Source organism: Histoplasma capsulatum, genomic scaffold (assembly GCF_000149585.1).
Source record: "Histoplasma capsulatum NAm1 scaffold_5 genomic scaffold, whole genome shotgun sequence".
In the NCBI taxonomy this organism is placed as follows: Eukaryota; Fungi; Ascomycota; class Eurotiomycetes; order Onygenales; family Ajellomycetaceae; genus Histoplasma; species Histoplasma mississippiense.
Window position 1 is genome coordinate 1691462 of NW_001813978.1, and position 24899 is coordinate 1716360.

Below are 24899 nucleotides of genomic sequence, written 5' to 3' on the forward strand. Positions count from 1 at the left end.
GCAGTCACTTACTACAGGAGCACGTTGAGACACGCCCTTTGCCCGTAACGAAATCGTCAAAGAGGATGCTAGGTACTAGGCCTAAACGAGTCTTTGCCAGAGCTAAGAGCGTGTCCCTTTGCTGACTGGGAATCCGGAGGTTTTCGAAGGGCGCGGATGACCATTGAACTTGATCGAGATCGGCGACCGCAAACTCCACTGCATCCAAAGGTTAGCGAGAACACTAGTCAAAGCGAGTTTCACTTACTCCAGCTGTTCTCGCTGAAACAGTATCCTAAAACCGTTGGACAGCAAATAAGAAAGTCCACATCCTTCATCTCGGATGGATTCACACCATTGCTTTTCACCTGTTCTCTCATGCGTTGATCTTGATTATCAAAAAACACATCAAGACTGGCGGAGCCGTTACCGTCCACGTATAATTCACTCCGCTGGTTGATCCGCGGTCTGGTGTAGTTCGGATTCATCTGGCGAAAGAAGGCCGGGTCCACCATGATACGGCTGTTGATGGAGTTCTGGACAATTTCTCCCCGGACTTGGACGAAGGCACGACCGCGGCAGTGGCGAATGTGCTGCCCCTTCAGGTCGCAAAATTTGCGACCGCAGTCGATGAGAGATTTCATGGCATCTGATTTGTTTGGGTGATGGTCAAGGGGGAACGCCTCGAGATCGTGAATGGGCCTGGGTCCATGGAACCGGACCACCTCCAGCTGGGTACCGGCTTCGCCGAATACCTCACCGTCAAAATCCAGATAGCGACAATCTAAGCTGAAGTATTTGATCCCGTTCATTTTCGTTTTCTCTTCTCCGGCATCAAATATAACACATCGAGGCTTGCCTGTCCCTGGGCAGGTACTGTATACGAAGATCCCTGGTTTGAAGATGGTCCAAAGCAGGTCGTAGGTGATCTCTCTCCTGTTCAGAAGTGGCAAAAGGCTCTGGGTTGTGGAGGCATAGGTTTCCTTGATATACCCGATGAGCAGATCCACATGCTTCGAACGTGTGTCTCCGTGGTTCCTTCCTTTCTTAGAAATGTACTTCTCGAGGTCGGGAAGGAAATTGTACAGGAAGTTGCGCTCAACCTGATATTGGATTAGTAACTTCTTCAACGAGATTGAGTTGGAGGACGAAACAATACCGAAGGCTTATCCTCGCGCAAGCTGATAGCCCTAACATCTCTCACAATTTCTCGCAGAACTTCAAGCAACACCTTCGACTTAATATCGACAAAGGTCTTAGTTTCCTTGGTCATCCTGTCTGATATGTTGTCAGTTATTAAGCGTGAGAGAAGTTGAGATCGTGTTCCTACCTAGCTGCTTCCGGGCAACAAATACATACTGGTCAAGATCATCAAGGACCTTGTCCTCTCCCACGGATTCCACAATCTTATACTTCGAGTTGTCCTTGTCCCACCTAGCTGGCAGTGAGCATAAGGAGGATGAGAGTCCTGGATGATGGGACGTACACTTCATGGACTTCTTTATATTCAAGCTTTGATGCTCGAGCTTTCACCTCGTTGCCTCCTTTATCCTTGCATTTCTCTGATTTGACATCTCCAATCGGCTCCGAAGACTCTGATGGCTGCTTGGCTTGGCGAAGAGCAGCCATGAAAATTTGTTGCAGCTGTTCCATTGTAACGTGCTGCTGCGGGTCTTCATTGTTGGGGCTATTTGGAGGTGTTTGAGGGGGAGGAAGAGAAGAAGGGCGAGGAACTTTGGTGCTGTTAGACTTGGTGGGTTTGGACATTGTCATCGATAATGATATAGCGGTAACATGTAATGGCTCGCGGATATTGGAATGGAAAAATAGTTTTGCTGGGTTTCCTTGATCAAGTCAATTCATTGCCTCAGGATTCGGAGGAGATCTTGCGTCCTTATATGCTGTTCATTCACTGAGTAGAGCGAACCGTCTCTGCGTATATCTATGTAGGATATGTTGTCCATACCGGCCTAGAACATCCTAGGCACTGCGCTATACGCTCTAGATATCCACGTCTGATCTTGTGTTCCTGCCTCCACTGCGACGTCGAAGCACAAAAGGGGACGGTCGTTGAGAAGGTGGGACGTTCGATTGGTAGACAGCTCAGGGGAAGACAAACTCGATGCCGGGTTTGTTATCCCTTGAACCCCGTGCGGCCGAGCAGGACGAAGAGTTGCTGCTTCTGAAGACGATTGAGAGCGAGAATTTTCGTAGCGTGCAGCAGTGGGATAACCCATTGCATGGGAAAACCCCTCGGAAAAACCTGCGCTGGGGAAAGGAGTCCTGCAGAAAGGGGACTTCCCAACAATGTTAGGGAAAACCCTGAGAGGAAAACTTTGTAATATGCAGATTTTGGGATATCCCAAGCAAGGCTCAAGATAGAGTGAAGCTCACGATGAAACATGGTGAAATTCTAGCATCATGGTAAAATGTATTATCGTCGGTAGGCACAGTCAGTATCGCGAAAAGCAAATCATGGTTCTGGCAGCTTCACTGGGTGGAAAAAAGTTCTTCAGTTGACTGCTTGGGCACCAAATATGTCATATGGCTAGGATGATCAATATTTCAAACATGGTGGGGCGTTCGCTCTGACGGTGCATCGCTGCCTGACGTCTAGCCTTTAAATCTAACTGTGTTCTTCGGCGGGGTAGAAGCTCCAAGATCACCTTTTCCGTCACATCACCACACGCCTTCATTTGAAACGATCGATTTTCTCATACAAGAAGTCATGTCCCTCACCCAAAACAACCTCGATAGTGACCTGAGTAGGTTCGGCTTCGTCGTTGTAGGAAAGATTTCCTCGAAGCTCATCGAGAAGCTGCAGACGCATTTACAATCAAAGAAGGTCTCGCGCATAGTTCACCGGCACAGTCAACTGGAGTGGAATAGTGACTGCGATGCCATCTTTAATGATTTCGAAACGGTAAGCTGGAAACATGAAAACCTAAGAAACGGGACTGATTGAAGGATAGAACCTCAAACCTAAGATATCATCAGTCAAGGATAAGCCTTGCCTTCATCGTCGTTTCGTCTACTTCCACGAGTTCCCCGATCCGTCAGCCATTTTTAAACCTCCTGTTGGACAAGGGCTATTCGCCGTGTTAATTGTGGTTAAATCGGGTTCTGGATTTCCGCTCTTGTGTTTAGGGTCTCATAGGGAAGGGCCTGGAGGCGGGAAATCCCCTGTGGTTTCTATAGCGGAAGTTCCCCAGGAAGATGGTATTGTTGCTATCATTGATGCAAACCTAGCACGGCAGGATTCTCCGGTGAAACATAAAGACAGTGGAGGTTCCTGCATTTTACTGGCGTACTGACAAGAATATAAAATATGATCTATGTCAAGAGGCTGTTCAGACTTTCAAATGTATTTTCAAGTCTTTGCATTATTAAATAGTATTCAGCGAAACACTCTGATTCACTCAAAGCCCAATGATGAACTAAAATCTGCCCAGGCTTGCATTTCAACATTTTTGTTCGCATAGAATTCAACGAAAGCATGATCGAAACCTGATTGGAAGATTATTTCCGTTGTGTCTCCAGTACCAGTATCCATATTTTCCTGCTGCCTCCCTACACTAGTACTCGCAAAGAATTTATCCCAATCGACATCGCCAACTGACAGAGTCTGAAGGTCCGCTGGGGCCTCCAACTGCATCGTTCCAGGTAATGTGAAACTTCCATCCCCATCGCTGGGTTGTACCGTACGTGGTAAAGTTGAGCCTTCCCCTGACGTAGTTGATGACAGCGTCGCGGGCTCAACAGCTGCCTCTTCAATTGAAATATTCGGTTCCACGAGAGATTCCGGGCTTGAATTGCGAGGAGGAAATGGAGAAAGCAAGGCAGGGTATTGGGATGGCATAATCGAAAACGATCCACATTTACCATTAGGCTCTTCAGAAAGGTGATCCTCGCTGTCATTTGAAGGAGAACTTGGTTGAAGAGTCGACGCAATCTGTATATCCGGTGCCGCCATCGATGGTTTCGGTATTCTGGCATTGGGGCGCCGCCGTTTCCTCCCTTTGGAATTATGTACCTCAATTTTACCTGGGGAGGTTGGGCGAGACACTACATACGGTTAGAATATAATGAAAAATTACTGTTGAATGGACTCACAAATAGAAGCAACTTGACTTCGCTCACTTTGAAGCAAGTCATCCATAGCCAGCTTGGACAGATGTTTTCTCAAGCCCAGTGTCTGCATGTGACGAGGACTCCCTGTTTCTTGCATTGCTGGACAATGCCGTAGGTGGCCTTCAAAACGACCAACGCTATAAAATAAAGCGCCGCAACCGCAACGTACGTTGCAAGCGACATCTTCTTTTATTAACAGCTTTTCTCGTGATATAAAATGATGACTTACGTGAGTGATAGTGCCGAACCATATGCTGCCTTTTGCTGAAGGGTGTACTTTTCTGGACGCAATCACGATGAGGGCAGAGCCGAAGCGCGCCCCGGTCTGGGACTTGGGATTTCGGCGTCGGTTGAGGGCTATTACTGCTGCCTGCCTCGCAGTTTTTTCGTTCCTTCGTAACATAAGTATCCCGACAGCTCGGAGTGTATAGAGCATTTGCTAGCTGAGCTATAAGATTGAATATCCGCTGCTTCTAAAAGTAAGCCCAGAGAATTGATGGCCAGTAATTAGGGGTAATCAACCTTGTCGGGTCGAAGGTGACTCTGCACATCTGTCCGAGAGGAGAAAGTCAAAGCACAGTGAGGGCACGGCCACTCGCTGTCAGCTTGAGGAGACATTGTCGCTCGAAATCTTGAATTGTAGAAGTTCGGTTTGATCATCCAGAGCAATAAACGGAAGTAGGGAGCGTCCGATGAACGCTTTGCTGGCGATTGAATGTACTGGGTGTGGGTGGGTAGCCCAAATTATGTTATCGGGAAGCTTTGGAAGCGTCTCGAACAGGCCAATCATAACAGAAACTTGTACGGGAGCTTCTCGGCACGGGAGAGCGGAAGGGCATCCGTTACCACGTCAGCAGCTCAAGCACATGCCACTTGAGCGAATCAAGTGGAGCAAGCTAGCTGGACCACAGCTGGGAAGTCCCAAAGCCAGGATGGGAAGTCCCAAAATCTAAGAAAGGAGCAGACCAACCAGAGCGCCCGTAATGCCGCTGTTTGCTGTCGTTAGGCACCAGCGCATGGGTAGGACCAAATGAAGCTGCGTCATTCGGCTAATGTGCTTGATCTGGGATTCTTTCCCGACACAGGGTCTTGATGAAAGGGGCGAAATGGGTGGGCCAGATTGGTGCCGGACCTGTCAAGGAACTGTTTGCATCCCCAGTGATAAGAGAGAGAGAGAGAGAGAAAATCCATTCCCTTTTCAGCCTAATGGCTATGCAGGGCTATGCGCTATACTCTTTATGTACTGTACAATAGAAAAGTTTGATCTCGAGGCTCATATATGGGTGCAGGTCAGGCCTGCTATAACAAAAATTTGTGTCACACAGCATTCTCACAAGCATTCTCGCAATCTGGGGTGTTGGGAGTCGTTCCTGATCTTCGTAGATTATAACCACCGTGTTTCCGAGCGCGTAAGTTGCCTCGATCGCATGCTTCTTCACCGTCCGCAGTGCGAGAGGGTGGCGGAGGCCGTGGGCCGTGGGACGAGGATTAGAGGCGAAGGGGAGGTGTCGGCGGATGGAGGACTGACAAATTGGCTCCTGGAGGCATTGTACTGTCGACCGATAGTGAAGATGGTCAAGAGGCGTCAATATCTATTCGTGGAACGTGGGAAGGGGAGCTCTCTTGCGTATGGCAGAAAGCTCGACCAACTACTCAGGTCAACGCGGCACTCGTGTCGGTCCTTAGGGAGTTCGTGGGCTCACGAGAAGCCCACAATAGCCGCTCTGCTCTTGGCCATCACCTAAGTGATGTTACCAGGCTGCACCACGAGGAGGTGGCAGAGTCGGACTTCGCAGCCCCCCCAGTGATATAGGACACCGGAAAATGCGGGATTTGGCATAAGATGTCACATGATATAGCTAAAACACTAAATGGTGGTATTTTGGGCATATGGAGGAACTTTGATTGGGCCATTGGGTTGGGGTTGGGGATTGCTAATATTTTCTCTTGCTAACTCCGAAACATGTCAAAGCAGTGAGCTCCAATCGACAGCGCGAGACTGATGCTGCCCTTGTTTCAAGAACGAACTACGCGCCCGAAATATAATTCTCTTCCCAGCAGTTTATTATAAGAACCTCTGCACATTTCTGCTCTCGACGCATACTGGCATGATAAAGGAGCTAAAAATTTATAGCCATATGCCTAGTTCAGCGACCTCCAACCAGTCTCGCAAGCGTCAGTATCCTGAGCCCCATCCATCCGACAGGTCGCGATTTCGGAAAAGGCAGAAGTTCGACGCGTCGTCGGCATCAGCATATTGGGATAACCTGTCAAAGATTTGGTTAACCAAAGATGCATTAGAGGAGTTGGATCGAAGAAACAGCCTTCCGAAACCACCCAAGAACCATCATAGACCTATCACTCGACGATTTCACACCGAGCTGAAAAAGCGCTGTAATTCTTTTCAGTTTGCTCCGGTCTTTCTCCGTGATTGTGTACCCGCTTGTTCAAAGCAGATAAAGAGGGCTTCCAGATTGGGAGGACCTGACCTAACTGACCTTAGAAATGTATGTAACTACAAATCCATGCAAATACATCATTGCTGATAATATAGCCCAGTATCCTAAACCGGAAAACTTCCTCGAAAAGGCAATGAGCTCAAGGTCTCGGAGTAGAAAGCGACGCGCAGGTTCTCCATCAACAGGCGCAGATACGAGGGATACCACCAAGTCCACGAGCACTACACCCTATAATCGTAACTTCCAGCAGAATCTGATTGACCATGGCGTTTACCCTGACGGATATGAATATCCCGATGGTCGAATACCAGCAATGCCAAATAACTGGAAGGAGATCAATGAAACATTAGCTCGACCCCGACCCTCCCTTTCCCCATCGAAGTTCTCTGATGAACATTTCCGGAAATTCAAACGAGCAGATACCCACGCATCTAAAGAACAACCGGTCACAACGTCAGTGATTCCTATCATCGAAGGTGATGTTGATGATCCCAAATGCGCCGGAGGGGGATATCCTCTTGGAAATCTTGCCCCCTTAACTGATGGTACACTGGCTCAGGCCAAGCCAGATCACTTCTACGGTGCGCGTCCTGAACAGCTTGATCGTCAAATCCGCAGCGAACTTAGCGACCATATCATTCCCGCAACACAGGATGATCTTCCAATGGTTCCAAATTTCTTTTTGGAAGCAAAAGGCCCTGATGGATCCTTGGCTGTGGCTACACGGCAGGCATGTTATGACGGCGCACTAGGAGCTCGGGGAATGCACGCTCTCCAGTCATACCAACAAGACGGATCAACTTACGACAATAATGCTTACACTCTTACGTCGACTTATCATGGCAGTACACTCAAGCTATACACAACTCATCTCATCAAGCCCGAAGGCCCAGGCCGTCGCCCTGAATATATTATGACCCAACTCAATACTTGGGGCATGACTGGGAACCTGGAAACGTTTCGGCAAGGAGCATGTGCATATCGAAATGCTCGAGACTGGGCAAAGGAAAAGAGGGACGAATTTATAAGGACAACAAATGAAAGGCACTTAGAGGCTCAATCTCAACTTCTCCATTCTACCTCTCGGTGCCAGATAGCTTCCGAGGCAGCCCTTACCTTGGACGGCTCTGATGTATCGACATTATCTGACGAAACAGAGTACCAAGACGCGCAATGGAGCTTCGCGGATACAACCGAAGAAGGCGGAAGAGATTCTCATATTCTTAGCAGACATGCCAAGAAGCAGAGAGTTGGCTCCATTGTTCAAGGTGATGCAGCGGGTAATAAGACTACTCGGTGTCTGAATTGATGATAAATAGGGCTTGTCATGCACAGATGGAAACCATAACAACCAGGGCAGCTTCCCTTTTTGGGGTTGATCAAAGTCACAAGAATAGCATAATATTGATCGGAGTTTCTTCGCATAACTCTCGAAACCCGGGTTTAGGCCTGTTTGAATCCACATAAAAATAATACAATATGTTCCATATTCGTACAGCCTTTTCCCTTCTAGTTCGGCTAAAGCAATCGGTAAAGCCCCGCAGGTCATCTACTGAAGCAAGATCTAGTTCTCAATTTATATAGGTGCTGTACCCTTGGCACTAGACTGACTGGTTAGGTAAGTTAGATCCACTTCACTCAGATACTTTCCGGGTCGCTGAGATTTGCTTTGGTTGGGATGGCGCTCCTCCGCGGTTAATTATTCCGCATAGTCAGCCTTGTCCAATTATCCAGCGCCACGTATAACCCCTGCTTTATCACTTGGGACTAAATACATAATTGCTTGGGTCATTTTTGAGCACACTGCACTAAAAATGCCAAGAGACCAACAACACCCTCCTCCGAGCTCAACATCTCCCACAGATTTATGAAAAAGGGCACAAAGTACACTCATGTCGCAGGGGTGGTATGTCCTGCGATGTTACTTGTAAATGGGTGACTCATGAAAGGATACAGGGATGGATAGCGAACTTGAGGTCGCTCGGCGTATCGCAGGGATATTGTCAAGGTGGCAGGCTACAACGCATGTTGCATGAAATGATTGGTTCGCAGTGAACAAGGTCGAGTCGGTATCAAGCACCGCGCACAAGAATCGAGCACGACCGCTTTTTGCTCCTGAAAGCATGTCAGAGGACCCGGTGCGGAGCCAATGTGCTCCTCTACTGCTTGATCTTCTTCTTGGGGGGGAAGAATCCTCGTGGGGAGCGTCCTCAGGCAGCATCGTTCGCTTCGGTCGTCCTCGCAGGGGACCCACCTTCGAGGAAGTCGTCTCACCGCCTCCACCCCCTCATTGCGTCGCCGCCACTCGTCTTCCAGAGCATCCGAGGTGGGCCAAATCAGAAGCTTCACCAGGAGATGGATCTGTGCCGGTGGCAGCTCGAATTCCGTCCGTTTCATGGGTAGGTGGGCAGGGAGAGTGGCTGTCAAGATGGGAGGATGTCGCGCACTTAAAACGTGGGTTTGATTTATAATGAGGTGCCGTGATCCTCTACAGTTGTCCAAAAATGAAGGTGGCACCACTGAGCCTCCCTCTTCACATATCCTGTTAAAAAAATGATATCACATAAACCATAGGGAGTTGGGCAAAACGCATGCATCGATATTCAAGCCCAAACCACGGCCATCTGCTTATTTGTTCTTCTTGTTTTAGTCGATAAAAAAGGGCACGTCGGAATTCTAGGAGCCGGAGAACGGCAAAGGTGCGGGGAAACACACTGAAGATGCGGACGGACGTGGAGGCGATGATATAGGCGGTATTTTTGGAAGCCAAATCGACCGCATGTGTTCCGTTATGGATGCTCTCGTGAATTCATAACAGTGCTCAAGCCAAGTTTGCCAGTCCCAGTCAATCCATTCATGGAAATTCGCATGACGGCCCCAACCCTGATCCCATCGCAGCAATGGGGATATGGGAACACCAGGAAGGTATTTGGCTTTCCACTCGGCAGGGCTGTTTGAAGGAGTTCGACCAATCCCGCAATATCCAAAGTCAATGAGTACCACACGCCGATGAGCGCTATCCAGCACAAGAACATTCCTCGGGTGTATATCTCTATGTAATATATCATGAGCATACAGCATAGATTCTGCATCGACAATTGCCTTCAAAATATTTTGACGCTCTGACCGCGTATGGTTGGTTGGGTTGAGACGTTGCATTGAGATCCCGGGTACTTTTTCGATAAGGATTAACCGAATAGATCGCGAAGTTTTTTTATTCGGAATTGGCAGTTCAAGTGTAAAGGACCCATAATATTTTGGAATGACAGTTCCTTCAAGTGGATAAAGCAGTCGGTAGGCTGCGGTTTCATGAGAGTATGCTAGGTCCGTATAGCGAAAAGGATCCACATCATCTTGCTCATGGTCAAAGTAAAGGGGATCGTAGAGCTTAGCGACTAGATACTTATCAGTTGGTATCGAGTCTGATATATCTGGAGTCTTATCGACCATGTGGACGGTAACAAGTTGAGCACTGTGTTGGTCTCCTATTCTGACAGGTCCAACAACCTTTAGTCGAATAGTGCCCTTTCCAGTCAATCCAGGCAATGGAGGATGAAGTATGCAACGATCCACAGGATGCGTACTTTCCCTTTCCCGATGCCCCTCATAAGATAGGACGACCTCACCTGTTGCGGTATGAGGGTGGATGCAAAACTCTTGCCCAGGAAAGTAAGGTAATGGTGGCTTGGACTTGTTGTATCTAGCACAGTAGGAAGCACTCAGTTGATAAGTCATGGCTGCAAGATTGGAAATTTGGAAAATTAGAAAGGTCTGAGAAAGCAGCAGTTGCTGTTGTGGACATCAAAATGAAATGAACAGCTCGCTCGCACTTAACATGTATTTTAGCCCCACTAGTCCTGGACTAACCGGATTGGGGTACTAGATAGAGCTGGCGGGGAAGGTTGTTGGCGCGGCAAGAGCTAGCACCTAGCATGAGGGGTTGGGGGCTTAACTTTAGGCAGGCGGGTGCTTGGAGGTATATAGAGATACTTTAATCACATATTTCCTTCCCAGCTCCTCATTAGGATATGCGATGCTTCTCTTTAGTCTTACTGTCATTTTGCACTCTGGAGGTTACCCGATAAGGACACAGGATGCCGCAACAAACTGTGCTTGAATCCTTCTGGGAACCTCTTCCAAGTCTTTCTATTTCACCTCTCCCAAACAATGCCACTTACCGCACGATCCAGGCGTCTGCTCAATCAACAGTTGGCATGGATGCTCCCAAAGCTTTCATGCTAGAGAACGCAAGCATCCTTCTCCAGGTTGCGGGAAATCGGCTTCCCGCCAATGTATCTTCTCTTCAGGAGCGAATGCCTCAGGTGGAAAAGAGCCATTTACTTCATACAGAGTCAGATGTCATTCGTGCTTCTATCCAGTACCTCCTCCATCCTATTAATGTCGCAACTAGCCGATTGGTACCTTCTTCTGGTCGCCTTTTCTGCAGAAGCGAGGTTGGTACCTTCTTCTGGTCGCCTTTTCTGCAGAAGCGAGGCGCGTGAAGGCGGTGGATGTCGAACGGACCTCAGATGGATATACTGGAATGGCAGTGGATGGACCAACATTGCCGTGTTAGAATTCAAAAACACTCGAGTGCTACGTTGGAGCGATTTCAAAGACGCGGTGTCGGACCAAAACAATGCGAAAGCAATGGTGGGACTCAGCCTACGGCACACACCCGCACTACACGCATTTCACGAACAATGCTGTATGGCTGTCAAAGCAAGCTAGGAAATATGCTCAGAACACTGGAGCCCCGGACGTCGCCATCTTCGATTGGGACAAAATGTTTATATTCAACTTCTATGGTATGGCTGAGCATCTCCAGAATCCTGTACTCGCAAAAGGCATCTGGTTTGAAGAAGGCAACAGCAGCCAACAAGGTCACACTTTTCGAATGATCCTTTTTGGATTCCTTGTTCGAGCTTTGCAGAGGCAGGGCATTATCACATGAGCTATGGTTTAAAATGGGGTGCGAAGTTGAAACCAAATGCTGTCTATCTGGTCGGGATCACGTTGGTCATGATTGGTGGACCTGCTCTTTCTGTCATAAACATAATTTTCATTCGCCTGTGCAATGATGACGCTAAGACAGTGTTATTTAAGACACCAGTGATTTAGAGATATAATTCAATCATGTCAGATAGCCCATTAGGCCGTCATTCAAATTTCAGCGCCTTGAACAAACCGGAAGTGCAGCGGATTATGCATCGGAATTTCTCTGGCTCTCGAGCAAGATTTCACGTGAGACGCATCTCTTCTTTGTGGCAAGGAAGAGGGTTGGGAGAGCCAAGGGAGTAGATGAATATACACGGTTCAATGACGGTACATTGGCCTCTACCATTGCTTTGGACGATTCCTGGACGTGCGTAAGTGCAGCTGTCTACTCCGATTTCACCTAACGCCACCTACAGTGCTGCCCCCCTGGCCATCCATATCTCCTTTCAAGACCTCCGCTAATACCTGTAGCTGTAGACGCTGTTGATATTCTCGCTTAGTAGCATCCACGTTTTCTACGCTTCGAGCTGAGAGTAAGGCTCAGGGCGTGACGTAGCGTGAGAGTGCCATGGCAAAGTCGCGATTACCTCTTACACTAGTTACACACGACGCATTCGACTTTGAACATAGGTGGTCAAACGGACTGCGAACATCAGCTTGATGTTTACAGGTTGTTGAGGGGAGTTTCACATTGGTTCAGGACGCAATTTTGCACTGACTGAAGCAGGTTCCCGTAATTGGATGGTCCTTACTTCACCTTTGGTGTGAAAGAGTGTGATCCAGGCCATGGGCATATTTGGCCGGGACAGGGCTCCGATGATATGGAATTCGATGTATGTGATCTTGTCTCTGGAGGATTGTTGTATTTGGGCTGCTTCTGTTGCAAATGTACTGGTGTGGGACAAGCCAGAAAGAGGTTTATCATCTGACCAGTGACCGAATCGGGTCACCACTCCTCCGCTAGAGTTTTTATACTTGAAGTATTCCAAACAGGTTCTAATCACTTGACTTTGCAATCCAGATATACTGGCAAGACAAGCATACAAGACAACAATGAAACAAGGGTTATTCGCTAACTTCTATCTACCGAACCTATATTTAGCACTGCCGCGACTTTTTCTGACGTGATGATCTCCTAGGCTCTGGAAAAGGGGACCGTGCTCGCTTTCTCGCCTGAGACGCCCTTCTTGCGGGCCCGACGTCCAACCTCTCCTTGTATCGCTTGAGCTGATCTGGATGTACCTTCGCAATGTCATCCTCCGACCGCCATATGGGCGCCCACGGGAGAAATTCAAGATGTCCTTCCCTGGCCTCACGATGTAGCAGGATATGGGGTGAGCTTGTGTCTGGCTCAAGGTGGTGTGTGAAAGAGTCGCCGACTGTGGCATGGGTTTCCTTCGAGGGTCCGTCCTCGGAGATGTTATCCGGCAGTGCGGCGGAGATGGACCGTCGCGGCCTAGATGGTTCAACATTCTCCTTGTCGCTGCCAGCGCAGTCAAGACCTCCTGTATTCATTAATATATGCCCTCTGCAGCCCATATAGTATCAGGGAAACTCACGTTCGCTTGCAGTGACCGCCTTTGGCTCTGGTACTGGCTGCGCGGGTGCTGTTGGGCATGACCCCGGCTGTGGCTGCATCTGCGACTCCCCTTCTAAGTCCCGAATTGACGTTGCCTCGCTGTTCCTTCCATCACCAGTTTCACTATCGCACTCACGCTCGGTGTCGCCTCCAAGGGGTGATGTTTCTCGATCTTCACTGAGAGGTTCCGTGTCGTGTTTTTCATCCGTTCTATCATCCAGATCAATCGGGTTGTCCGGTGACGATCCAGGTTCACCGTCGGCCGAGCGAGGAAGGCACGGGGGACAAATCGTGACAGAAGTTGGTCAACAGTCGGGGGACTTGATCTAGGCGACCTCTGGGGATCATAGAAGCTCGCTGCCAAGGATTCTTGTTTGAACGCTGATCAGATTTTGGACCGACAATTCAGGGTTGTTGTACCTACCTGGAATCTCGCGTGCCGCAGCATGTTCCGGCAGAGAGGGTTTCATTGTCAGTGGAGAGTTGGAGTTACTGCTTGCAATGATGGGATATGAGGTGCGCTTGCTGTGTTCGTAGTACTCTGATATTTTTTAAAGCAACAATTTGGTCGGGAAGGTGGCACCTTTTATGTTTACGACGACCTCAACACGGGCGAATGAGAGAAATCCTGCTGATGCCATTCTACCTGCTCGCTTCCATCACATTTTCCCCGCAGGAAGGATCACCATGGTGCAGGAACATTGGCGCCATGGAGGGGAGGTCGGCCAAATCCTGGTAAAACAAGGCAGGAAAATGAGTGTCACCTACCACCTTGCGATACCAGCCGCCGTCCACGCAGAAAGTAAGGGGAGATCGTAATCCCTCTCGCTTTTTATTTCCTAAATTGTAGCACTGACTGAAGGGGTGCCAGATGATTGTCATGCAACCACAGCCGCTCCAATGCACGGCCTTATAGCATGAACACGAATTTCCAATAGGGGATCAGTCCGTTAATTCATCGAAGTGCGGATTGTGAAGATGGGGAAACTCGGACGTCGCATCACATTGTCACATCGTCCCTTTCTCTCCTGGTCGATTTTAGCACCAGGAGGCTGAGGCTGAAGTCCCTTTTCCAATGGACATCCGTCTTTGTCGAGTCAGTATCCTTGCTGCTGGTCAAGAGGAAACATAGCGTGACCGAGAATTCATCCGCACTGGGGCAGTTTGGATCATGTCCACGTCATGCATCGGTCACGCCGCGAGGCTTGAATCGTTGGGGAGATTTATTTCTTCATCTGGACATGTCGCCCTTGCAACCAACCTTCCAGACCCCGCACCCTGGTCAGGGCCTGACGCGTAATGGTCTGCGGCGCAGCAAGGCAGATACCGTTTCTGCCATGCGGAGGCATTTTTTTCATTGGCGTACCATCTCAACGAGTGGACGCCGCCCATCACCAGCGTGCACCACAGGTGAGAAACATTGGGTTTGCCGACCGATTGCGAAAGGGGGGGGGTTAAGGACAACAAGTACCAAGGCACAGAGAGGATGGGATTGACAGCGTTGATAGCGTGCAAACCCCAAAACATCAAATATAGGATGTAGAGCAATAGCTAGTCGTGTATGCGACAAGAAAATGAGATCAACAAAGTGAACAGGAAACACCAGCCAGCCACAGTCCCGAGCAAACCAGATATCCCAGTGGCGGGGTTCAGTCTGTGCATGGTTGTGGGCAACTTGACAGTAGATTGAGGCGAAATTGCATCGGGGAAGAAGGGAAGTTGACATGGTCACCATGTCGAGAACAGTTTCAGCTGCGGCACAGCCGGGCCAGGTGACACTAGCGGTGGGGGCCAAGGGGTAGGGATGGGACGGCACACACGAGACAAGAGAATTATGAGGAAAGAAAGGGAAAATAGGGACGATGGAGAGAGGATGTTCGAGCGGCGGGAGGAGGGGGTTTATATAGCCCAGAAAGCAGCAATGTTGCGCTAAACTCGATCAGGATTGCGCTAAACCATAGAAGGCAATTCCCCATGATACGGTATACCCCGGTATTCGCTTGCTTACTGTACTTTGTGCTTCGAAGGCCAGTAGAAATATACGAATTTGCCAATATGGGCTAGTAAGATATTCTCGTATCTAAGTTTAACAATTGGTACGCCGTAACATTTTGTTGGTAGGTTTCCGTGGAAGTGTTTTTGAGCATCAAATTCAATTCGATGCCGCCATTGTTTTTTTTTTTTTTTTTTAGACCACATCTGTCTGATGGGTTGTGAATCTTTATCACCCTAACCGCCCAATGGAAGCCCATGTGTGATCTAGAAGCCGATTTGCTTTAGATGACGGGGGGGAAAAAAACTCGTCACCTTGCCATTTGGAGATCAAGTTCAATGGCCGGCTGCATGTAAGGCCCGCCAAGCGAGCTGTTGGGCACCATCGACCCACCAACTACTGGAAACAGCCTGCAAGTCGCAGTCGCTGTTCAGAGTGCAAATGGCAGCTCTGGTCTCCGCTGCAGCATTTTTGATGATGAGAACCAACCCAATTCAAGCTTGATGAGAGCAGCGCGAGTTCTAAGCGAATTAAGGAAGCAGGGAGGTAGAGCACTGCCTGCAGGCCCCTTAAATCACAGGGCGTGAGGTATTTCAACGACTCTGACTTGTGGGAGGCGTTTGCCCTTTCGTGATTTTGGTTTTTGGTTTTTCTTGCTCATCTCACTGAGGTATTTTCACAAGGCGACGGACGCAGCCCAGCCGTATTGTTGTTTCGGAGTGGGAGAGGTATTCCTTGTAACTCGCTGTATAAGCAGGAGAGGCCTTGTCCCAGCTTGATTGGAGAAAGGTGTGCTATATTGGCGGACGAGCAGGTTCCCCTCACACATTGATGCATGCTTTTGGATGGATGGATGGAAGAACCGTTCCCCTTTCCACTCTCCAGACATCCTATCGTGCTTACGGAGTACCATATTGGAGAGGAGTAGTAAGCTATGCATGTCGAGCCTCAAATGGAAATCCCGGAAGGTGGCATGGGTGTTACAGTGCTTGTATGCTTTGGCGATGGATGAATGGATGAGTGGATGAGTGTACGGAGTAGGGCGTAAGACATACATAATACAATACATGGAAAATACGCGCCTTTTGTCATGAGCCGGTCGATTCCATCGCTTGTCCCTTTTGGCTTGTCTTTTTGCCTCTCTTGTTTCACAGTCCGACACAGTCCGACACAGTCCGGCCAGCCTCCTGTTTGGTACCTGCGAGGCTGAGTGTACTGTAAGTAACGGGCTTGAAATTTGCATGGTCAGGTGCGTAATATATTCTTGTCTGGCACGAGTCGTGCGTACTGTATGTAATAATGGCGTGTACTGTCTGTCGCGCTAGGCCGAAAGAAGGTCAAACCCAATGACCTGACCACAACCTGCACGCCAACTCATCCCTCACCGACATCAAAACCTCTCTCCATCTCAACCTCGTCCATTCATCCTCCAACCGTTCAAACTTGCTTCCGTCGTGAAGGAGTTTCCCGTGTTGAAGGTTCTTATCCTCTCCAGGGGCTTCCTCTTTATGTCGTGCTTTCCGCCAACTTCCTAGCACACACCCAACCTCCTCAGCCCTTTAAGCACGACTCTTTCCCCTCTTCATCTGTTAAGTTCGCTCCCTCCCCAGGCTCTCTTCCCGTTCTTTTAAATTGATCTCCAGATCCCCAAATCTCTCTATCGTGAGTCAAACTATTCCTTCCTAGTTCCTTTATTTTGGTTGGGCCACGCCAGAATTATTTCTCTCTTGTTCCCAGTCTGCAGTTCCTCCTCTTTCTCTAAGCGCCGTACACTCAGGACCGGCTTGGCTTGCCATTCTTGGCCTCATTCAACCTCTGATAGAGACCATTCACGCACCACCCATTGCCTGTTGAATACTAACTTTACTTCACGTTTAGTTCCAAGTCATCTCTCGACCTTCTCTTCTTCATCTTCTTTAATTTCCGTCCCCTCTCTTCAAAGTCGTCCTTTTACTTCCTTTATACGCGTTAACGTTCTGGAAGTACCGACAGCTTTTTCAACGACACTATCCAATAAACCCTGCAACTCCCATTCTCCTCAGAAAAACAGCGTCAAGCTGCATCATTCCTGTCACGATGACGACAATGGTAGGCGATTTAACTGTTGGTTTGAGTGCATTGCTAGGCTCAAACGACAAATATTTTTAATCAACCCTCACCTATCCCACCTGGGACACCATGTTGACAACCTCCTGTCATGTATACTAATGTGTTGTTGGCAGGACCTCCGTGTCGGTAACAAATACCGGATTGGCCGTAAAATAGGCAGCGGCAGCTTCGGTGACATTTATCTCGGTAAGTACTAAACTGTTGCATCCGTTGGAACATGTTTCTAATCCCCAGATATCTAGGCACCAATATCATTTCCGGAGAAGAGATCGCTATCAAACTTGAGAGCGTAAAGGCCAAACACCCACAGCTTGAATATGAGGCCCGTGTCTACAAATCTCTGGCCGGAGGCGTCGGGATTCCCTTTGTTCGCTGGTATGGCACCGAATGTGACTACAATGCAATGGTCATCGATTTGCTCGGCCCCAGCTTGGAAGATCTATTCAACTTTTGCAACCGCAAATTCTCCCTGAAGACCGTCCTTCTGTTGGCTGATCAGCTTATCTCCCGTATCGAATACATCCATGCAAAATCTTTTATTCACCGTGATATCAAACCGGACAACTTCTTGATGGGCATTGGGAAACGTGGCAATCAAGTCAACGTGATCGATTTCGGTCTCGCTAAGAAATATCGTGACCCAAAGACCCACTTCCACATTCCGTATCGTGAAAACAAAAACCTGACTGGCACTGCGCGATATGCCAGTATCAATACTCACTTGGGAGTGGAACAGTCTCGTCGTGATGATATGGAGTCCCTTGGCTATGTCATGCTGTATTTCTGCCGTGGATCTCTTCCATGGCAAGGGCTGAAGGCCGCTACCAAAAAACAAAAATATGACCGCATCATGGAGAAAAAGATGACCACCCCCACTGAGGTTCTCTGCCGCGGATTCCCCAACGAATTCTCTGTGTATTTGAACTACACTCGGTCTCTACGTTTCGATGACAAGCCGGATTATTCCTACCTCAGAAAAATCTTCCGCGACCTGTTTGTCCGAGAATCCTTCCAATACGACTACGTATTTGATTGGACCGTTTACAAGTATCAGAAGAATGCACAAGCGATTGCTCAGGCAACTGGTAACCAAGCTGCTGATGATGAGGAAAAGCACCGTCGTCATCCTGCCAACCCTCAGAATCCTCAGGTAAAGCCATCGGCCCTTGCGGCTCCCCGTCGCAAGGTTGTGGAACGCATCCCAAGTGGAACTGTCGATACTCCCGACTCAAATCGCGCCGTTGGGGGAACTGAAAGGATGTGAGTATATGCAACAATCTACCGCTTCGAGGAACTGATGCTGGCCATGGGATTTTGATTCAAGAATCTGACTAATCTCATAGTCTTCGGCGTTAGGCTTCGTTCTGCTTCTAAGGGTGTTAATGCGGGTGCTGGCTACACCAGTACTGCTTACCACCGTTCGAAGCGGGATGATGGTACTGGTGCTAATTGGTACTGATTTATTTTGCGAGCGGTGGTTACTTCGTCCTTTCTAAGTCTCGGATTTTCTTTGTGGTGTGGTAATATGCAAGCATCTGACATATTTGCCCACTAAGCCCTGAGACTTTTTCCTCGTTCTGAATCCCCTCCATTTTTATGGTGCGTTTAGCCATTTGTTCAGTCATTTCTCGACCTCGGTTATTTGTAATCCATGGATATCGTCGCTTCGGCCCTTCGCCCCATCGCAGTCAACTTTCGCACGATTAACCCTGCGCCGGCGACTTTTAACCCTGTCGAGTTACTATTTATCATGGAATAACTGGATGCAGGCTCTCAGAACATATTTTGTCTCCCTTCCTTGGCCCTTTCGGTTGCGCTTTTCGATGAAGATTATTCACTTTGTTCAACCATACAGTCAGGGAAGTGGTACACGCTCTCTAAAGGGATTTCCTAAGCGATTACCACAATATGGTTCTATCAGCCATCGGTTTCTCCTGGGTTCCCAGAAATGTAGCCCAGATTTTCTCCCCTTCCTAGTAATCATCTTTTGTTCAGCCCACATTTCCCACATCCTAAATTGTCATTTTTTTGTTTTTCTTTTTTCCTTGTGATGCACTTTACGTTTGACGAAAGCAAAGGGGACGAGCAACATTTAACAACGTGGAGAGGGTATGTCTGAGGAGAACGGATAATGATTTCCTGCTTCCCCGTTATCAGCTCATGATTAAATTGGTGGAAATTATTATTCTCTTCAACTTCGACGCGACGCGGAACTATTCCGCGCAGATGCCTCCTCTGCTCGGGACAATGGCGACGGATTTATGGCTTAGGGTCGCTTCCGGGGTGGTATTTCGTCAAACGTGTTTCCTATGCTTTGGATTCGTATTTCTGACTTGTTGCACTTCCTGTTTCCGCAATTTTTCATTTTTTCAAGGAGAAGAGAGGCCTAGGTAATGAGGGAGAGAGATGTGAAAGACGATTCTGGGGTTTTGCAACAGTGTTGGGATACACACGCGTCTGGGGAGGTTCATGAAGGCCAGAAGGTGATGCTTTTTCTTTGACATGCTTTTTTAATTGCACCCTTTCTTTCCTTCACGAATTATTTATCTACTTTATCTTCGTTCCCTCTTTTAACTACATATCTGTTAGCAATGCCAACATATTTTTTTTCTCAATTGCATCTCCGTAAAATCCGTACTGATTTGGACTTCCCATAAGTTTTCACTTACCTCGATTGTAAAGTTGGAAGGCGTTGCTGGATGCACTCGATGTGAGCAGGGGCACGCGTGGAGGTTGAAGTGGGAGTATAGGCGAAACCCCACACACCACCAATACAATTCAGCAAGAGAAAATCGAACAGTCGAATGCGTATGTTAATAGCCAAATTCAAACCGAATACTAAACCTATATTTGACGTGGGGTGAGGCTCGGTTATTCCTGTGACAATAAAGGCTAATAATGTATTATTCGAACCGCAAGCGACCGCATTTTCCAGAAATCTTATTTGTTTGAAACAACCAGTGAAGGGATGCACTCACTGTATTACTAAATTTTGATTTGCCAATTTTTTTAACTCTTTGTAAACTTCCTTCTTCGCTGCTGCACTGCTGCCCAAAATGTTCTATGACTCAAGCTAGAACTCTTCCACCTGGCATTTCAGTGTTCCGATCTTGACGTAGTCTCGAGCTGTTGCGGCTGAGTGAAATTTGGGCAGGCAAAACTGCGTGTGCGGCGTGTTGTTCGTATGTATATTTAGGGTAAAGGTGAGTAATTTGGATTCAATGACATCACTGGTCGTCGGCCTGCGTGCCCAACTTGAGGTCAGGGCGTGTCGTGCATATGCCGTAAATTCGTTCATTCTAAGGTTGATGTTGATCCCAAGCCGCTGTCGGTTGAGGGGCGACCACGAATACTGACTGGTTAAAGGGCCATTGAATCCAGGTCTATGATTTTGAAGGATTGTTTGTTTAATGGGCCGTTCGGATGAGCTGACATTGCTGAGAAACATTCATCGAATCGATGAGGGGTTGGGGACTTGAAAGTTTCGTTACCTTTAGAAAGTAATGGATGCTTGTTATTAACAGGGAGCGTAGATGTATTGGAAAGATTAGAGAAGCAACCAAACACCCCAGATTCTAGTGGTAGTAACGACGTGGGAGGTGGCTGTGGTATATAGATAAAAATATATAGGACATGATCATGGAACCAATTATATGAAACTAGAGAGCGAACCGTATGTAAACAGTATGTATGTATATATCCAAGGGAAATGGAGACAAAAAATCATATATCATCTCAATCAGGTCAAGAATTCCATTGTGCCCAATCAAAATCCATGCCGACGTCAAAAGTCCCATATCCCTCCTCCCACAAAATCGCATCACCCATTGGGTTCTCAAAGGAGAGAAGCTCCTCCGGAACAATGAAGCCGCTATCACCAGACATAGGAATAGGAGATGCTGACTGCTGCGCAGCTAGAAATGCAGCAAGCGGGTCATCTATTGATATATGGGGAAGTTGAATCGGCTGGGATTCAGGCCGATGCTCGGTAGGCGGAGTTTCTGGCGGCGCCAGTTCAGCTGGCTGGGGGGACATATGCTCGTGCTCCGGTGCTGCGGACGCAGGCTTATCGCCAGATTCCGTAGGTGATGGGATCACGGTATGGTAGAGGCTGAGCAGGAGACGATGGAGGGATCGAATGTGCAAATTACCCTTCTCTGCCATGCCGTTGAGCACATCAAGGGCAAGGACCATTGCTGCGCGGTCTCGCAAGTTGTATGGGAAAGCAATGTTGATCATAACGAGGATTATTGCGGCGGAGAAGGCATGTTCGCCGTCCATATAGCCATATGTTGCTAGGTTTTGCGTCAGTCTTTCGTAGCCAGAGTATAAGGGACAAGGATAAAACAGAGGTTAAGGAAGACAGATATAGTGGGAAGCACCTATGAGGTTTTGTTTCGCAGCAGTGGCCATTACCGCTGCGCTATTCCGAGCTGCAGCGACGCACGTTTCCACAGCTAATACTGTGCTCTGTTGCAGGCCTTCTTTCCAATCCGGCCATTCTCCCGTCTTTTCGTGATTCTGAAGACATTTCCGAACCACATTGAAGACCAAGGGGCGAACTGTCATATTGATACACTGTGAGTAGTGCAAAAATATCGACACAGACTGGCGTGATATTTCAGCATCCAGATTTGTAAAATCGCACTGTAGTGTCTGGGGTAGATTTGACTGCCACTGGGTTAATTCTGCAAGGATAGACTGTACCGAGCTCACGAGATTGTAGGCGGTGGTGCGTGGTGTGCGATATACGTCTGCGTGTTGACTTAGCATCAAGTCTCATACCAGCATTGACGTGCAGCTCACTTTTCATGATTCTACCTAGAATCCTAGATAATTCAGTGTAATGAAAAAGGACAGCGGCTGGTCCTAGATCTGGTTCATCAGACTGTAATTTATTAGGATGTAAGTAGAGACTTGTGAGTCGTGAGCTGCGGGAACCACATACTAGACGGGAAGGGGGAAAAACGCCGATATCCTCATCCGCGATCGTGAGTGAATTCCCTGATTTCACGCAGAGAATCCTACGCCATTGTCAGCAGAAGAATGCTTGAGAATTTCTGTCGCATAAATACCTATCCAGACTGTAAACAGACCACCAAAGTCGTCGGCGATGTTCACGATCCTGGTCGTCTAAGCTGTCATCAGAGACTTCTTGGTGCAAACCTAGTAGTATGGCCATTCGAAGCGCCAATTCAATCTATCAAATACGTTACTGTGATGCTTTTCATGGCTTCTAGAAGATGAAAGTGAATAGGTTACATATAAGGACGCTGCATCTCTCCGGTTCAAATTCTGAAAGAAATATCCAACCAAAGAGAGAACTTCGACAAAAGCCGCTGAAGGTTGCTCGTGTATTGCAGGAAGGAGACTCATAGCATGCTGAAAGTACTCAAACCCAGGGGGCCCATCATAGCTTGTCCATTGATTGATGGAGTACATTTGGCCGAATGCAAGAATTATGAAGATCTGACAATATCGTAGACAGTCGCTCTTGTTCGTAAAATCGACCTCTCGATCATACATTTCACGAATATTCTTCTCGAATGTTTCTGGTGAAGTAAACGAGAAAATTGTGCCAATGTAGGAATACTGTGCCGCATAGAGCCGTTTCGCAAATGGAAAAGGTGGAAGCGAAGTAGTGAATGGTTTGGCCTGATGCGCATTCGCACGAATAGAGAAGTTAGAACAGCTGTTATACGCTGGAGTTATGAAATCTTCTCCGATATCGAGCCCCGTTTTAAATGACCTGACGAAATCAAGAAACTTTTTCCCTAGGCTAGCAGATGAAGAATTGCCAATATAACCTATTTAAATTTAAGCCTCTGGCCTTTTAGGAATAGTAAAAAAGGAAAGAGAGAGGAAGAGAGAGAGAAAACGAACGTTTATCCCCCTCAGGACTGATGACCAGGTGAGCTATCTTTTCAGTGAGCGGGTTGCCATCAATGTCATCTTCATTCGTGGTCGTATGTGGCTCAGAATTGCCAGAGAGAGTAGTTGCAGGAGGGTCCTGTTGATGTTGATAGTCAAGGGGGACCACATCTAAAGATTTCTGACGCCCTGCGCCATTATTATGACCATTCTCGTACTCTTTAAGTCGAGTTTCCAGCTGTACAAGATATCTACTGACTGTCAGAATAAGGATACAAATCCATCAGCGGAAAATACTAGGAGAATCCAATATCTCACGCTTCAGGGACTCGGACAGTCTTCTGGGCATCCGGGTAAGTGCATGTCCGACCTGCGACTGAGCAGGCTCTGCAAGCCAACCTGCCATTTCCACCGAGGCATTTCGTCTTGCGTTTTCTACAATAATTGCATCTGTGACAAGGATAAGTAACATGCAGAGAAACAAGACAATTAGAAGCAACTACACCTACGCTATGGGGGCGCGGCAAGGACGGTCCAAATTAACAGGTCTCGAGAGCATAAAACGTGACATATCTGAATATAATCTTTAGGGGCACATTGCCAGAGAATATATTGGAGCTGTTGGAGATGATGACCTCCATTTTATATTTATTTTGCAAAGGAGTAAAGGGCTGCTTGGCGGGGGTGGGGTTTGGTGGCTGCAGAGACCGAATCGATCTATTTTTCTTACGCTAATTAGGGTCAGTAGACGTACGCTGTAGTCAAGCAAACTTTTACGACCAATTTTTGATTGGCACAGTGAATTTCTATTTGTTTTGGGATGTGATTTCCCCTTTTTAAAGGGTGTCCGAAGAATGATCACCATCTCCAAGAAAATGATATTTCTCAATGGAAATACATCTAGCCACAATACCGCTTCATTGACGTAAAACCCATAAGCTTGGATTAGATGCCTTCACGACTTTCTTTGGACTGACACTCCGAATCTCGGTGATGGGGACTTGAACATATAGAGGTATGGTGGGCTCAATGCGGGCGACGTTGATCTTTTAAGCTAATAGTAGAGAGGCCGAATAGGGGATCACTACTAGTCTCCCTGTAGTATCGATTGATAGAAGTGATGTACGGCTTATATTATATAGTTAGGTCTTACAGAATAACTAATATTCAAAGGTCATCTCAACTTGATATACAGATATGTACTGAATGCAGAGAACTGCTGATTTTGAATAGACTGGGCTTTCTGCCCAGCTATTTTCAATTTTGTACTTGACAATAGAGCCCTATATTGAATATGAAATAATAACTTATCAATATATTTCTTAATACCACTTAATTAACATGTTGAATTGGTGCATGGTCTACCAGGATTGGTTTGTCAACTGACTTCTGAGCTTGCTGGGACGACTGTATCTGAGCCGCAACTACTAGTATCCAACTATGAAAGACAGACGAAAAGCCGCAACTTCGTAGGGGTTTTTTTTCTTCATATTTTCCCCAAGGCTGTATGCAGTCAGAGGCGATGACAGCCTGCCTATACCTCACTAGCCTACCCTTTTGTTCGGCCTCGAGTTACGTTTCTCGATTCATACCCGGGCCTTGCCCACAATTGCTCCTGCAATGCTAAGCAGTCCCTTGTCACTTGAACGGATATGTAAGGATCACAGCACCTTAGGTTCCCACACTATACTGAATCCATCTAGACTATTTTCATATTGACAACTTCGGAGGTGACAATGGTGCCACCTGGCTGTCATTACGAAATATGGGCCCTACCAGC

General features: G+C 47.7%; 7 protein-coding genes across 7 annotated transcripts; 4 read left to right on the forward strand and 3 right to left on the reverse strand.

The window, feature by feature from the left end:
* Positions 1–4: 4 nt before the first annotated feature.
* HCAG_05356 (predicted protein) lies at positions 5–1746 on the reverse strand (the record flags this gene model as incomplete). Its single annotated transcript, XM_001539839.1, has 5 exons — positions 5–198; positions 248–1082; positions 1139–1253; positions 1339–1413; positions 1466–1746. 5 exons carry the CDS (start codon positions 1744–1746, stop codon positions 5–7), a joined length of 1500 nt encoding a protein of 499 aa, XP_001539889.1.
* Positions 1747–2707: 961 nt separating this feature from the next.
* HCAG_05357 (predicted protein) lies at positions 2708–3084 on the forward strand (the record flags this gene model as incomplete). Its single annotated transcript, XM_001539840.1, has 2 exons — positions 2708–2902; positions 2977–3084. 2 exons carry the CDS (start codon positions 2708–2710, stop codon positions 3082–3084), a joined length of 303 nt encoding a protein of 100 aa, XP_001539890.1.
* A 2132-nt stretch (positions 3085–5216) lies between these two features.
* Positions 5217–9527, forward strand: HCAG_05358 (predicted protein; the record flags this gene model as incomplete). The annotated part of the gene is made up of 7 exons (XM_001539841.1): positions 5217–5799; positions 6245–6340; positions 6665–7849; positions 8212–8241; positions 8622–9023; positions 9220–9268; positions 9320–9527. 7 exons carry the CDS (start codon positions 5217–5219, stop codon positions 9525–9527), a joined length of 2553 nt encoding a protein of 850 aa, XP_001539891.1.
* A 1681-nt stretch (positions 9528–11208) lies between these two features.
* On the forward strand, positions 11209–12067 carry HCAG_05359 (predicted protein; the record flags this gene model as incomplete). Its single annotated transcript, XM_001539842.1, has 3 exons — positions 11209–11423; positions 11725–11938; positions 11984–12067. The coding sequence occupies 3 exons, from the start codon at positions 11209–11211 to the stop codon at positions 12065–12067; spliced, it is 513 nt and encodes a 170-aa protein (XP_001539892.1).
* Positions 12068–15815: 3748 nt separating this feature from the next.
* On the reverse strand, positions 15816–16935 carry HCAG_05360 (predicted protein; the record flags this gene model as incomplete). Its single annotated transcript, XM_001539843.1, has 4 exons — positions 15816–16029; positions 16195–16337; positions 16525–16696; positions 16913–16935. The coding sequence occupies 4 exons, from the start codon at positions 16933–16935 to the stop codon at positions 15816–15818; spliced, it is 552 nt and encodes a 183-aa protein (XP_001539893.1).
* Positions 16936–17346: 411 nt separating this feature from the next.
* HCAG_05361 (casein kinase I isoform delta) lies at positions 17347–18512 on the forward strand (the record flags this gene model as incomplete). Its single annotated transcript, XM_001539844.1, has 2 exons — positions 17347–17434; positions 17491–18512. The coding sequence occupies 2 exons, from the start codon at positions 17347–17349 to the stop codon at positions 18510–18512; spliced, it is 1110 nt and encodes a 369-aa protein (XP_001539894.1).
* A 2480-nt stretch (positions 18513–20992) lies between these two features.
* Positions 20993–24477, reverse strand: HCAG_05362 (predicted protein; the record flags this gene model as incomplete). The annotated part of the gene is made up of 10 exons (XM_001539845.1): positions 20993–21543; positions 21631–21810; positions 22034–22136; positions 22197–22272; positions 22641–23055; positions 23132–23357; positions 23490–23569; positions 23664–23836; positions 24313–24402; positions 24449–24477. The coding sequence occupies 10 exons, from the start codon at positions 24475–24477 to the stop codon at positions 20993–20995; spliced, it is 1923 nt and encodes a 640-aa protein (XP_001539895.1).
* Positions 24478–24899: the final 422 nt, after the last annotated feature.